The sequence below is a fragment of the Cnephaeus nilssonii genome (assembly GCF_951640355.1).
Source record: "Cnephaeus nilssonii genome assembly, chromosome: 9".
NCBI classification, from domain to species: Eukaryota; Metazoa; Chordata; class Mammalia; order Chiroptera; family Vespertilionidae; genus Cnephaeus; species Cnephaeus nilssonii.
Window position 1 is genome coordinate 37933501 of NC_137080.1, and position 12299 is coordinate 37945799.

At 46.0% G+C, this 12299-nt stretch overlaps 1 protein-coding gene across 1 annotated transcript in view; it reads right to left on the minus strand.

Moving 5' to 3' along the window:
• The window catches only part of FOXO3 (forkhead box O3), a 114527-nt gene that overhangs the window by 10571 nt on the left and 91657 nt on the right, over nucleotides 1-12299 (minus strand). The window contains exon 3 of the mRNA XM_079781123.1: nucleotides 7417-8852. Within this exon, the coding sequence (XP_079637249.1) occupies nucleotides 7452-8852 (1401 nt within the window). The 3' untranslated portion in view covers nucleotides 7417-7451. The remainder of the gene's footprint in view (nucleotides 1-7416; nucleotides 8853-12299) is intronic.

Below are 12299 nucleotides of genomic sequence, written 5' to 3' on the forward strand. Positions count from 1 at the left end.
GGCAAATGCCTTGAAGGGGCATGTGGACCTTCTCTGGACTCATGGCCAATGAACCCTATTATAACATCCCAACACCTTCGCTGGCCGAGGCCTCTGGGGTCAGGCTCCGAGGCCCTGATCCGGGCTTTGTGCACAGACCTCCTCGCCCGTAAGTCAGGTGCAGTCACACTGTGTCTGGTGTGCTCTCCCCGCCCACGTGAATCACACCCAGCCGTCCAGCCCCTCCTTCTCTAGGTTGTCCTCTAAACTCCTAAACCGCTCACCGGGCACCGAGTCACATGGTACCCAGAAGGGTGACTTTTTCATAGACATTAAGATCCTGAAATGTTGAATTCCTTGAAAACAGAGCAAAAGCTTCAAATCAAATCACTGATGAAGCACCAACTATTTAAAGAGCACTGTCGGCGGAGACATGGTATTGACTCTCAAGCACACACTCTAGCCGGGGAAACAAAGTTTTCTTGACGTCCCAAGTAGCCTGCAAAGCTGACACACAGCTGAGCTGTACCGTCCACGCTGGCTGAATAAAGGGACGAACCGTCCTTCTGGAATAGCCCCTTCTCCTCTGCCAATTCAAATGCCACCCTGTTAGTGCTCGGCTTCTAGAAGCATTTTAGAACTACTCACGTTTGCTAGGACTTAGTCTTATTTGAATCTGGGCAGAAACCTACTGCTTGTGGGACAAGACCTGGAATTTTAATGCTTTTTTTGGGGGGGGGGGGTGGGAGCGTGGTTCCAATCAAGTTTCTAAAACTCATGAAACCCCCTAAGGATCAACATGAGGCACAATTTTAACATTCAACTAATTTAGTTTTAGAAAATTAATAAAAACGTTTTAAGTAGTATTTAATAAAAAATTTACCTTTTCACGTCCCACCATACACACCCTTTATTACCAGCCCCCAAATTAAGAGTCTTGCTATTCTAACTCTCAAACTGCTGCCATCACCAAAGTGACTCACTGTTTACAAACCAAAGGGAACGCCATTCCATGAGGAAATGCTCAGCCATAACCAGGACCTGAGCATCACTATGTTTAGCTTGCTGGCTGTGACCCCATCCTGTGTGACCCTACACTGCATTCACTGGCTGGAGGGGGTGGGGGAGGACAGAGAGGGTGCCGTCACCCTCCGGGCTGGGATGCCCTGGAGCCCTGGGCCTTGATGCACCACCCATCTAAGCGCCCCACTACCAAGCACGGGAGAGAAGGGTCTCTCAAGTCTTCTCTTCCTGCGTTAGATACTACAGGTGTGAAAACAATCTAATGTTCTCCAAGGTGACTCTGGAATTGAAAACACAAAATCAGCTATTTCAGTTCCACTCATCCTCCTGTAAGGTATGACCAGGGCAAGCAGGTGACACAGGTGGTGGCCAGGAAACCACCACACCAGTGTAACAGGCGACGGGAACCAAGAAGGAGCTGAAAGGAGCGACTCAAGTGGGGAATCGAGCTCAGCGGAGAGACCGAGGGCCATCCTGCTACCAGGGGTCTAGCCAGGAGCACGGATTCCTGGAGTGAGATAAATCTGCATTCTGTGTGGCACGCGTGACCCTCACCTCCCTGCTCAGCCTGACAGCACTGTGGCAGGAAGTGCCTGGACCTCCTTTCCATGGCCCCCAGACCCCAGCCAGCAGAGCAATCTGGATCGAGTGGGGCTGGGGAGGGAGTGCTCTGGCTTGAGGCACTCAAGAGGCAGGCAAAAGGGTCACCGTCTAACAGGTCTATCAGCCAATATTTTGTGATTACTTACAGATATGCTGGGCTGTATTGTTTTCTGATAATTGAGCACACAAATGACCAACGGAAGTTCCAATTAATTACAGTGGCATGGCTACAAATGGAGGCCCAGTGGATTCCAACCTTAGAACCTCTGGCCTTCTCTTCTTGGCCATTCACTTCCCCCAAGGAGTCAAGTCAAACACTCCACACAGACATGACTACTTAAAAAAAAAAAAAATTATGGTCCAAACTTTTTCACAAGAGAGAAAAAGAGACAGAGGAGAGAGAAATGGGAGGGGAAGGGAGAGGGGGAGGGAGAAGACATCCTGATATGCAAACCTTCAATCAAGCCAAGACTGCCAATTAAAGTTTTATCCTTCAGAACCCTGGAATTAACTCGGAGGCCTTCATGACTAAGTAATTATCATCCTTTAATACACGAATGTTATAGATTTCAGCACACACAAAAAAGAGGTTCTTAAAAACAACAGAATATCTAGAATTACAGAGGAAGGTCCATATCTGTTAGTGGGAAGAGAAAGAAACAAAACACCAGCAACCAAGGACACAGGCGCTCGCCACAGAGTGGTGTGTTTCAGGAACAGGCTTGTCTTGCTTCTCTGATGTCTTGAACCAAATCCTTTTCCTTCAAACCATAGGACCTGTGTTCTAAGGAAGCCCCTGAAGAAATCCTGCCCTAGAGCATTGCTGAAAAGGGTCAACAACTCCCTTGATTACTATGGACTCTTGGCCTTTTTGCCCTTGATTCTTACTGAGTTTTTTGTATGCCCTTGTCATATATCAAGCTCTTCTCAGCCATGGAGTGGGTTCTAAGGTTGGATGAGCTGCCTGGCAAAATGGTAGACCCCACATTAGTTACAAGTGCTCAAGAAAAGCCTGAATTCATTAAACGAAATTCATTTACTGAACACCTACAGTGCATTGGGCACAGTGCATAGAGGTAAATAAAATAGGCGTTCTCCCTACCCCTAAGAAATGCATGACCTGGTTGGGGAGGTGGAGCAGTGGTGGTAGTGAGGAAAAGACTGCCTTACATGCAAGGATGAAGCAAAGGACCCAAGGGTGTGTGGTAATCTTACATGCTTGGTTTTCTGGGACAAACTTGCTTTCAAATGTCCTATTCCATTCTCACATGGTCTGTTTTTGTTTGGGGAATAAAAACATAGGCCCTAGTCCTTCAGGAGCTCCATAATACTAAGAGGCCAGAGTCAGACTAAATCCAGATACTTGTTTCTGTAAAAAGCCCTCAGGACGCTTCCTTTAGTTTATGTTTGATTTCTAGAGCAGGCTCATCACAGCTGGACATGAGCCAGCCACCCACTTCAGCTCACTGTCCCTGGGGCTCTGCTCTGAAATGTTATTTATTAGATGCTGAATATTGAGCATTATGAACACTCTGAAAAGAAGCATTTAATGGGAGCTTAAAGTTTATAAGAATTTCCAGTGGTAATTCTGGTGATTTTCACCCCATTTATTTATGCTCCACATAAGCTCTGTGGCCAAAAGAGACCTTCCAGAAAGCCACTTACAAATGCAACTGCTTGAAGTGAGAGTCACACATGCTCTGTCCCATGCCTAGCCGGCTGGCCAGAGGTGACCACAGGTGCACTTAAAACTAACAGGCCCGGGAAGAGCGGCCGGAGTGAGATGTCCCTGCTTTCCAGGGAAAGGAATGCATGGGAGGAGTGTACCAGCCTGTGCACAGAAAACCCCTTTTCACAGCTGTGTCTATTTTCCTTCACTGCTGTCAACAAGATCCACTGTCAACAAGATCCAGGCAGCCCCTCTCTCCATGAATGGCACTTCAGACGTGGGGCTTTGTAACAGGTAAGAATGAAGAGCCTGGCAGATGCAGAGTTCTTGAGGCTGGTGCATTGTAACCAAAGACTAGACTACAGCAACAGTGCAAAAACACAAAGGATATTCTCCGTGCAATATGTACAATTTCATACTTACCATGCGCTACATTCCCTGACACAGAAATACCTACACCGAGGGAAAAAACGTGGCAGGAATAGTCCGTACTGCCTGTATTTGGTTAGAATTAGTCCTATCTCCCAACATGAATAAAGACATAATAGAATCCCAGCATTCAAAGTTAACTCTAGCAAGTATCAAAGATGTGCTCCTTTTGGGAACTAGCCTAAACGTAAATTCATCATGGCCTCCAACGCTGAAGCCTGTGGTTTCCACACTGGTTCACCACTGTTTCTTTATATGTCTACTAGTGGCCCGGTGCACGCAATTCGTGCACATTAAAAGAGAATTAATTAGAGGAAATATTTTAATATTGCTATTTGCCCTTTCTCTATAATAGAAGTGTCAGAGATGAAAGAAAATTAGTAAAATGTATATGAAAATCTCCCTCCTGTCAGAGTCTGGGGTGCACCACGGGACCCAGAGTCAAGTCCCCGCCCACCCGCATGCCCAGACCCAGCTGGCCTCACCCCCATCAAGCCCTGCAGGGTGGGGGGGGGGGGCGCGGCCTCAGGTCCTCTCCCTGCCCCGCCCTTGCCCCAGCAAGAGGGCCCCACAACCATTTGCATATTAGCTCTTTATTATATAGAATACCATCATGTACCTCTAGTTAGGACCATTTCACAGACAGATATTAGGTTTCAGGTTTAAAATTATACATACGCTGTACCTTTAAAACTCTATGATCCTGTCCTCTTTTCACAGATGAGAAACCTTCAATTCGAAGAGACTCATCAGTGACACGACCAGTGGCAGAAACAGAAAGAAAACTACCCTTCTCCTCTCCATCTGGGCTATTTCCTGGTTGATGTTATCATAAAGTAGTTTAAAACTAAATCCTGGGCTGTTCCCTAATGGGGGGTCTTCAAAAGCCAGAAGATGAAGATGAATGAAAGAGCTTGTGAAATTAGGTATCTTTTAACATCAAAACTACAGTGAGATTGATGCTGCTTTCCCTCCGAGAGCAGACATGTGTCACACTCAGGAGGGCTTATTAGAAACTCAGCTCTGCAACCACTACAGTCAGTCACTCACAGACATCTTGCTGCCAATTTGTATGTTTCTTCACCAAGTTTTATGAGTGCCGGAGAGAGGACAAAGCCCTTTACACCCCAGCAGCTGGCACTCATGAAGAGGTATGGCTCCTCTTTTCTCTTCCAGATGGACCCATGGGCTGAGGGATTTTACACGTGGTCTAAGTGAGTGACATGTGGGAAATCCCAGCCCTCCGGAGAAGCATCTCCCCACAGTTCTCCAGCAAGACTGTGGACTGGACCGACTGCTCTATAACTCGATGGCTCCAATGCAGGCTCACGTGACCTCCAGTTAGCAAGTCAGGAAGTGAGTCTGCAGAATAACAAGACTTCTGGTTTAGAGAAGTCATTACAGAACATCTCTTGGGAACCTTGGGTGCTTAATCTGGGTGAGGTGAGGCCTGACATTGTGACCTCAGGCCTGTTTTGTCAATTTAGGAACCTTCAATGCGGTGATAGCCACAAGTTTAAAAGTAAGGAACACACATCAGGCCCCACGTGCTCCTGGCTGTCTAGAGGAGCAATTCATTTCAAAGCAAAATGGAAACCCTAAACCCAGAAACCAGACTCCCTCCAAGTACTCCCAACCCGCCGTCTCCATGACGTTTCTTCATTCGTGTTTTAAAAACGTAAGGACTAAATCTCCCTTAAAATATGTTTATACAACCTTTCAGAATTATACATTCACTACAAAGGCCTGCTATTCAACTTAATGGAAAATCTACACTGACAATAATCAGACAAAAACGGATAGTACATTTTCTTCTGCACTTACTCTTTTTAATGAACTAGAAAGTGGCCTCCTTACAACTACACCAAAATTAAAACAGCTTGTGTCTTTTGAAGCCACAATTGCGTTCCTCTTCGTAAAGGAAGACAAATTCTTTACTCTTCTAAAAGGCAAGTATCCAGATTTCTCAAGGCCAGTCTCCACCACCCGAGTTCTGGTATGTTCTGAACTGGCTGGCACCAAAGTGTCACCCTCTTTAGCTTCCATTACAGCCTCTTTACTACCTCAATGGCTATTAAACGACTGGAAACAGATGTCTGAGTTCCACGCGGGGCCTGCGTATGCCTGGGAAAGCTGAGAAGCCTTTAGCTTCACAACGCTCTTGACATTCCATTTTCTACAAGTCCTCACGAGCGGGAGTGAGCTCACTCTAGGAGACCCTTGTAGCTCCTTCACCAGGGCAGAGGGTTAAACAAGGCTCAGCTTTTTATGCTTTGAATCCCATTTTCCTCTTATACCATTTAAAGAAGGGTATAAAACGCTTTCTGAGATTAAAAAAAATAAATAAATCAAAAGGAGCTGAAGCACAGAGCAGAGCCCTTGAACGTGGAAGGTCTGGGGTGCGAACCTATTAGCAGAAGACCTCAGAGCTCATCTTACCGCTTGAGGAGAAGAGTTTCAGGACAAGCTTGTGTATTATCTGCTACTCTAGCTCCAGTTCAAAGCACTTCCCATTTTTTACTATCTAGATAAAATTAGAAAGAACTACTATGGTTCCAGCCATTCAAGAAACACGGATTCTGGGTCCAGCTGTGTGACCCTGGACAAACTACTTAACCTCCCTGCTTACTACTCATCTGTTAGTCGGTATGCTTACCTAATTTATACCATACCCATTTCAGCCCACTGCAGTTTTACAAAGCACCTTCACATGCCTCAGTGCATTTGATTCTTGCAATAACCCTGTAAAGTAACAGTGGCTATTAGCCTCCTTTTATAAAACTGGGAATTGAGGCTCAGGGGCTGACACACTCTCAAGAGCAGCCAGAAAGCAGAAGCGGACTGAACACTCAACTTCTGATGCCAATCAAATACTTTTCTTACCACATCATGCTGCGTGATCTTTCTAGTTCCAACAGTATTGAAATGCCACAATTTTAAAAATCTGCACTATTCATAGCCCATGTCACTCTGTTTAGAACCTGGCATCATTTATACAGAGGGGGGAACAAGACACCCATGAGTAAGTGCTCTAACATAAACACTCCTGTTTTCCAGTTAATTCTTTTGCTCTTTTTAATGCTTAGATGCTGAATGCTCCCTAATAAAGATGCTTCGTTCTATGGTGAAGAATCTAACAGATCTTGCTTCTGATGGAAATATGCATGTATGAAAGAGTCCAGAATACATATTGTACAGTTAAATTAGAAGTACCTGCAAATCATTACTTTAATGGAAAGGAAGATGAAATGATAACATCGAAGATCAACAATAACAGTGCTGGACCGGGGAATCTAAGCAAGTCCTTTGGCTGAGTCCTTAACCTTGAAGTTTGTGTGACTAAGGTCCTGCCTTCCTCCCCTTCCCTTCTGCCCTCATCCATCCATCAAATAGGAGGACCAGAGTCATAGGTCAGCAAGGGTGACTGGATACAAGAAGAATGACATTTATGAACGTGTGTGTGTGTTCTTTTTACGGGCAATACAATTCCTGAGCTGTCAGCTTGTGGGGAGGGGCACCTGACAACCCTATTTGTTTTGCAGGTAGAACTCGGAGATGAACTGGCTGGGAGCCATGTTGCTGTCTAAACTGTATACCCCTGCTTCATAGCTCTGAGTTTCTCAATGTGGAGTCAAGTTCACACTAAATAAAAGGCAGCCTCCCCCCGGACACCCCCACTTCGTTATTATTATGCCATAGCACTGGGCACTAACCTGCTTTGCCCACTTCCCCTTTCCTCAGTGATCCTTCAGCCTGGCACCCAGCTCTGAGATGAGGCCTGCTTAGCACCAGTGAAGTTCCCCACGTTCAAACCAACAACGTTCTGTGTGGAGATGAGGGAATCAAAGTTAAAATCCAACCCATCGGCATCCATGAGGTCAGTACGAATAATGGACTCCATGTCACATTCCAAGCTCCCATTGAACATGTCCAGGTCCAGGTCGCTGGGGAACTTCTCGTGGCCCATGACGGAAAGGTTTGCACTCGTTGAGTACAAAGAGGAGCCTGAGAGAGAGTCCGAGAGGGTTTGCATAGACTGGCTGACAAGAGACTGCTGCTGGTGTTTGGCTGACCCAAGGCTGCTAGAATCGCTCAAGCCCATGTTGCTGACAGAATTCGACAAGGCACGGCTGCCACTGAGAGCGCCCTGGGTCTGGTGCTGGTGGTGGAGCAAGTTCTGATTGACCAAACTCCCCTGGTTAGGCTGGGCTGCAAAGGACATCATTGGGTCATTGCGAAGCATCACATTCCGGCGGGAGTTCTGGGCAGACACAGCGGTGCTGGCCTGAGACATCAAGGGGTCCGACTGGGTCATCATGACATCGCTGTGGCTGAGTGAGTCTGAAGTGAGCAGGTCCTGGAGTGTCTGGGTGCCATAGTGCGACATGGAAGAGAAGGTGGCTGGCTTGTTCTCTTGGATGGTCTGCATGGGAGACTGGCGCAGGGAATTCAGAGATGAGGGTCCAAACACCGTGCTGTTGAAGGAGCTGGTTGGAGAGCCCAGGCCGGAGCCCTTGGTGGTGTACGGGAAGCTAGAGCTCCTCTGCATGAGCCCTGCGGTGGGGGACGGCTGGGACGGTGGGAGCGGGATGTTATCCAGCAGGTCATCCATGAGGTTGTCAGCCAGGCCGTCATTCAGATTCATGGTGCCTGCCATGTCGGTCAGCCGGGGCAGCTCCACAGTGCACGGCTTGCTGACGGAGGGTGAGAGGCTGGCTGAGCTGCTATAGAGCATGGGGGAGAGTGGCGCGTCGTCATCCTGGACGTCATCCAGCTCTGTGCTCGCCAGGATGGGCGACAGGCGGCCGCTGACCGTGCTGGCATTGGAATTGGTGCGCGAGCGAAAATCCGTCCATGCATCCAGCTCATCGCTGCTGCGCGAGGTGGGGCTGCCGGGCCATTTGGAGAGCTGGGAGGGACTGTCGTCTGCTGACTCGGGAGCTGTCTGCAGGGCTGCCTTCTTCTTGGCTGCGCGGCTACGGCTCTTGGTATACTTGTTGCTGTTGTCCATGGAGACAGCCCGCCGGCGGGGTGCCTTCCCGCTCTTCCCTCCGTCCGGGTTGATGATCCACCAAGAGCTCTTGCCAGTCCCCTCGTTCTGGACCCGCATGAACCGGCTGTGTAGCGAGAGGTTGTGTCGGATAGAATTCTGTGGAGAGAGAAGGGAAAATGTGGAATATGAGCCAGGATGGTCTGAAAACTGAGCACCAAGGAGAAATAGTTGATCATACTAATTTTTAAATGCCTGCGTGACCCTCCATGGCTTGGAACTAAAGGACACTGCAAACGGCAAGTTTCCTATTTGGGAGATGGGAGGTGGTTTCGTATTCAGGAGATGCTGGGACTGTATAAGCTCACTGACACAGTTTTTCACAAACTCCAAAGTTTTGCTGTCCTTTCTGTAACTGTATTTCCTATACTGAAGTTCACACTTTGCAACAAACCTCCCTGGCTCCCTAACGGTAATTAATCACCCAGGTGCTATTTTATTCTCCCCTAGTGTACAGGCAGCATCTACATTTTCTTAACCACATCTAAGGAACTCAGAACCGGTGTGAATTTTTACCGATGACCATCTCCTCCAACCACAATTTCACACCTGACAGATGTAAGAAAAAGCCTGTAGAGTAGGATTTGCTGAGTTGACAGAAGCAAGTCTCCCATTCAAGCATCTCATTTATATAGATACTCCCCCATTCAAAGTAACGTTGTCTGAGCAACATTACTTCCTTCCAAAGAGTACAGTAAGGGAAGGGCGGGGGGAAGGAGAACCTGACAAATGTGATCTTAGCCAGATGATCAGGGGCAACATCACCAGGGATAAGTCATGTTGATACTATCTCCTCTCGATAGGATGTGATGAAAATGCACCTTCCTTTGCTGTCTTTCTTCCAAAACCCATCACCCCTGTCTAACCATGAGAAAAAACATCAGACAGATCCCAATTAAGGGACATTTAACAGAGGCCTGTCCAGTGCCATAAGGAACCTAAGGAAGCATGATGACTAAATGTGATGTGGTGTCCTAGGTGGGATGCTGGAACAGAAAAAGGACAGGAGGTAAAAACGAAGGCAATCTGTATCGACACTGGTCACTAGTTGTGGCAAATGTACCAAACTAACACAACATGTTAGCAATAGGGGAAATGACATTGGGCATATGAGAACTCTCTATACCAGTTTTGCAACTTTTCTGTAAATCTAAAACTATTCTAAATTTAAAAGTTTATTTTTTTAAAAGAGAAATAGGGCAAAACATCCCCTACACACTAATGACTATACCCCATCTTGCAAGAATCCTGCTGGCTTGGTAGATAAACCCAATTGACAGGGATGACCCAGATCCAGTTTTATCTCTGCCACTGACCAGCCACGTGACCCTGAGCAAATCATGTAATCTGTCTGCTGTAGGTTCAGTAACCCATCTTCATTATAGCCATAAAAATATCCAAACCATCCCTCCCTGACAGGGATGACGTAAGGATGATACATGATAATATACTTCAGGAGCCTGTCACGCTACCAAGGTAGGGTGTTCTTGCTGCTACCGTGAAGTACAGAGTCCATGGGGGAGAGCACACTGCCTGGTGCGGGCTCATTCTAACCTGTACAATGTCTCGGGGGCAGTAAGAGAGAGGAGTTGGTGGTACTCTCCACATTTGGAACAGCACCTGAAGGCCAGATGAGTTTGTATTTTCAAGTTAAAGACAAAAGATATTAGTTGATGCTGTATATTGAATATGAGCAATCCTAAATGTTACCCTAGTTTTTTAAAAATTGGCAATCACCATGTGTATTTATGTAGAAGATGATACAAATACATGTGTTCTACCAAATGTTTTTTAAAACACATAGTCGGCAGGCTGTTACCATAAGTAAATAACTCAAAATACTCACAGTGTTTCCCACGTATATGTTCCCTTGCTAGGAGGGCCTACATCTCAGGCTGGGCAATGGCATTAACAGCCCTGGGTCATAAGTCTGTATCTCTACCACGGCCATAAAGACACATTTGAGAGAAGAAACAGGCAACATGCTGAGTATCTGATGAGATGAACTTTGCCCAAGAGACTACATATCCTGCTTCCCTTTTACTCTTACGGTTTTTAAAAGAATAATGACATCTCTACTAATGGTTCAGAAATTACATTTCTTTAAAAAGGAAAACACTTTCTCAATAAAGTAGATATAAAGCATGCTCTTAAAACTCATTCTGCAGAGTTCAAAAAACAGGCAAGTGCAAGGTGGTTCTACTATTGAGTACTCAGATGACTAGATATATTAAATAAAAACTTAAACTCAAGCTTCCTGATGAGAAAACGAGAAAGTCCTAAGGCTATGTGGGGCCAATGTGGACACTGGCCTAATTACTCCTACCCTGGCCAGGCTCCTTTGCTCTAGATGTTGAAAAGAGTTCATACCAACACCCAGAATTAATGAGCAATTATAAGTTTCCAATTATCCCTCCTTTAAAAAAAGCATTTAGGGCAACAAAATTTTTTTAAACGTATTTTTAGTTTCGCCAATTCTAAATCAACTGAGAAAAATAACACACCTTACAGATCTAGAAAATGCCCCATATGGATTTTCTAATGGCCACCTATTACTGCAACTCTAAACCGCAACAATGTATGTGTACAATTTTATAAAATTACAGGCTACAACTGGTTAACATTTGGGAACAGAAACCAAGCTTCTGTAAGGGCATGTGATAAAGGGATTGGGATAGCCACATCCAGGACCAGAACCACAGGGTGTCCGGGCCCTAATTGCAAGGGTGACGAAGAAATGAGAGCCTGCCTAATTACAGCACTGTTAGCTGCTGGGCCACGGGTGTTAGGTTCATTGTCTTTAATCCTCACAATAAACCTGCAAAGGTGCTATCAGTGCCCTCACCACAGACATGAAGGCTCAGGCTGAGAGATTTTAAATAACTTACACAAGGCCACACAGCTAGTGTCTATAAGAACTTACACTGAAATTTTTTTTTTTTCAACTTCAATCCAATGCTTTTACCACAACCTTTCACACGTCTGTCACCAAATTATTCAGATGTCATCACTTAACCTATCGGCTAACATTTACAGAAAGAAATGCTTAAGAAAGAAGGATACAAAAGCACAATCTTATGGCTGTAATTCTGTTTATGAAATAGTGATAATAATTTAGTAGGTGTTCCCCCCACCCCTTTTTTTTTATTTTAATATATTTTATTGATTTTTTAGAGAGAGGAAGGAGAGGGATAGAGAGTTAGAAACATCGATGAGAAACATCAATCAGCTGCCTCTTGCACATCCCCTACTGGGGATGTGCCCGCAATCAAGGTACATGCCCTTGACTGGAATTGAACCCGGCACCCTTCAGTCCGCAGGCCAACACTCTATCCATTGAGCCAAACCGGTCAGGGCCCCACCCCTTTTTTTAAAGAAAGGCTCTCAGAAGAGCAAACCTGAACATGAAGACTCACTCCAGAGCCCGTGTTTGTGCTGCTTTGCTAGTTGGACGTCATTACAGTCATTCTAAGGGGAAGACAGCAGTTACCACACAAACCACTGTTAACTACCCTGGGATTCTGAAACAAAACCCAGCTGAGGTGG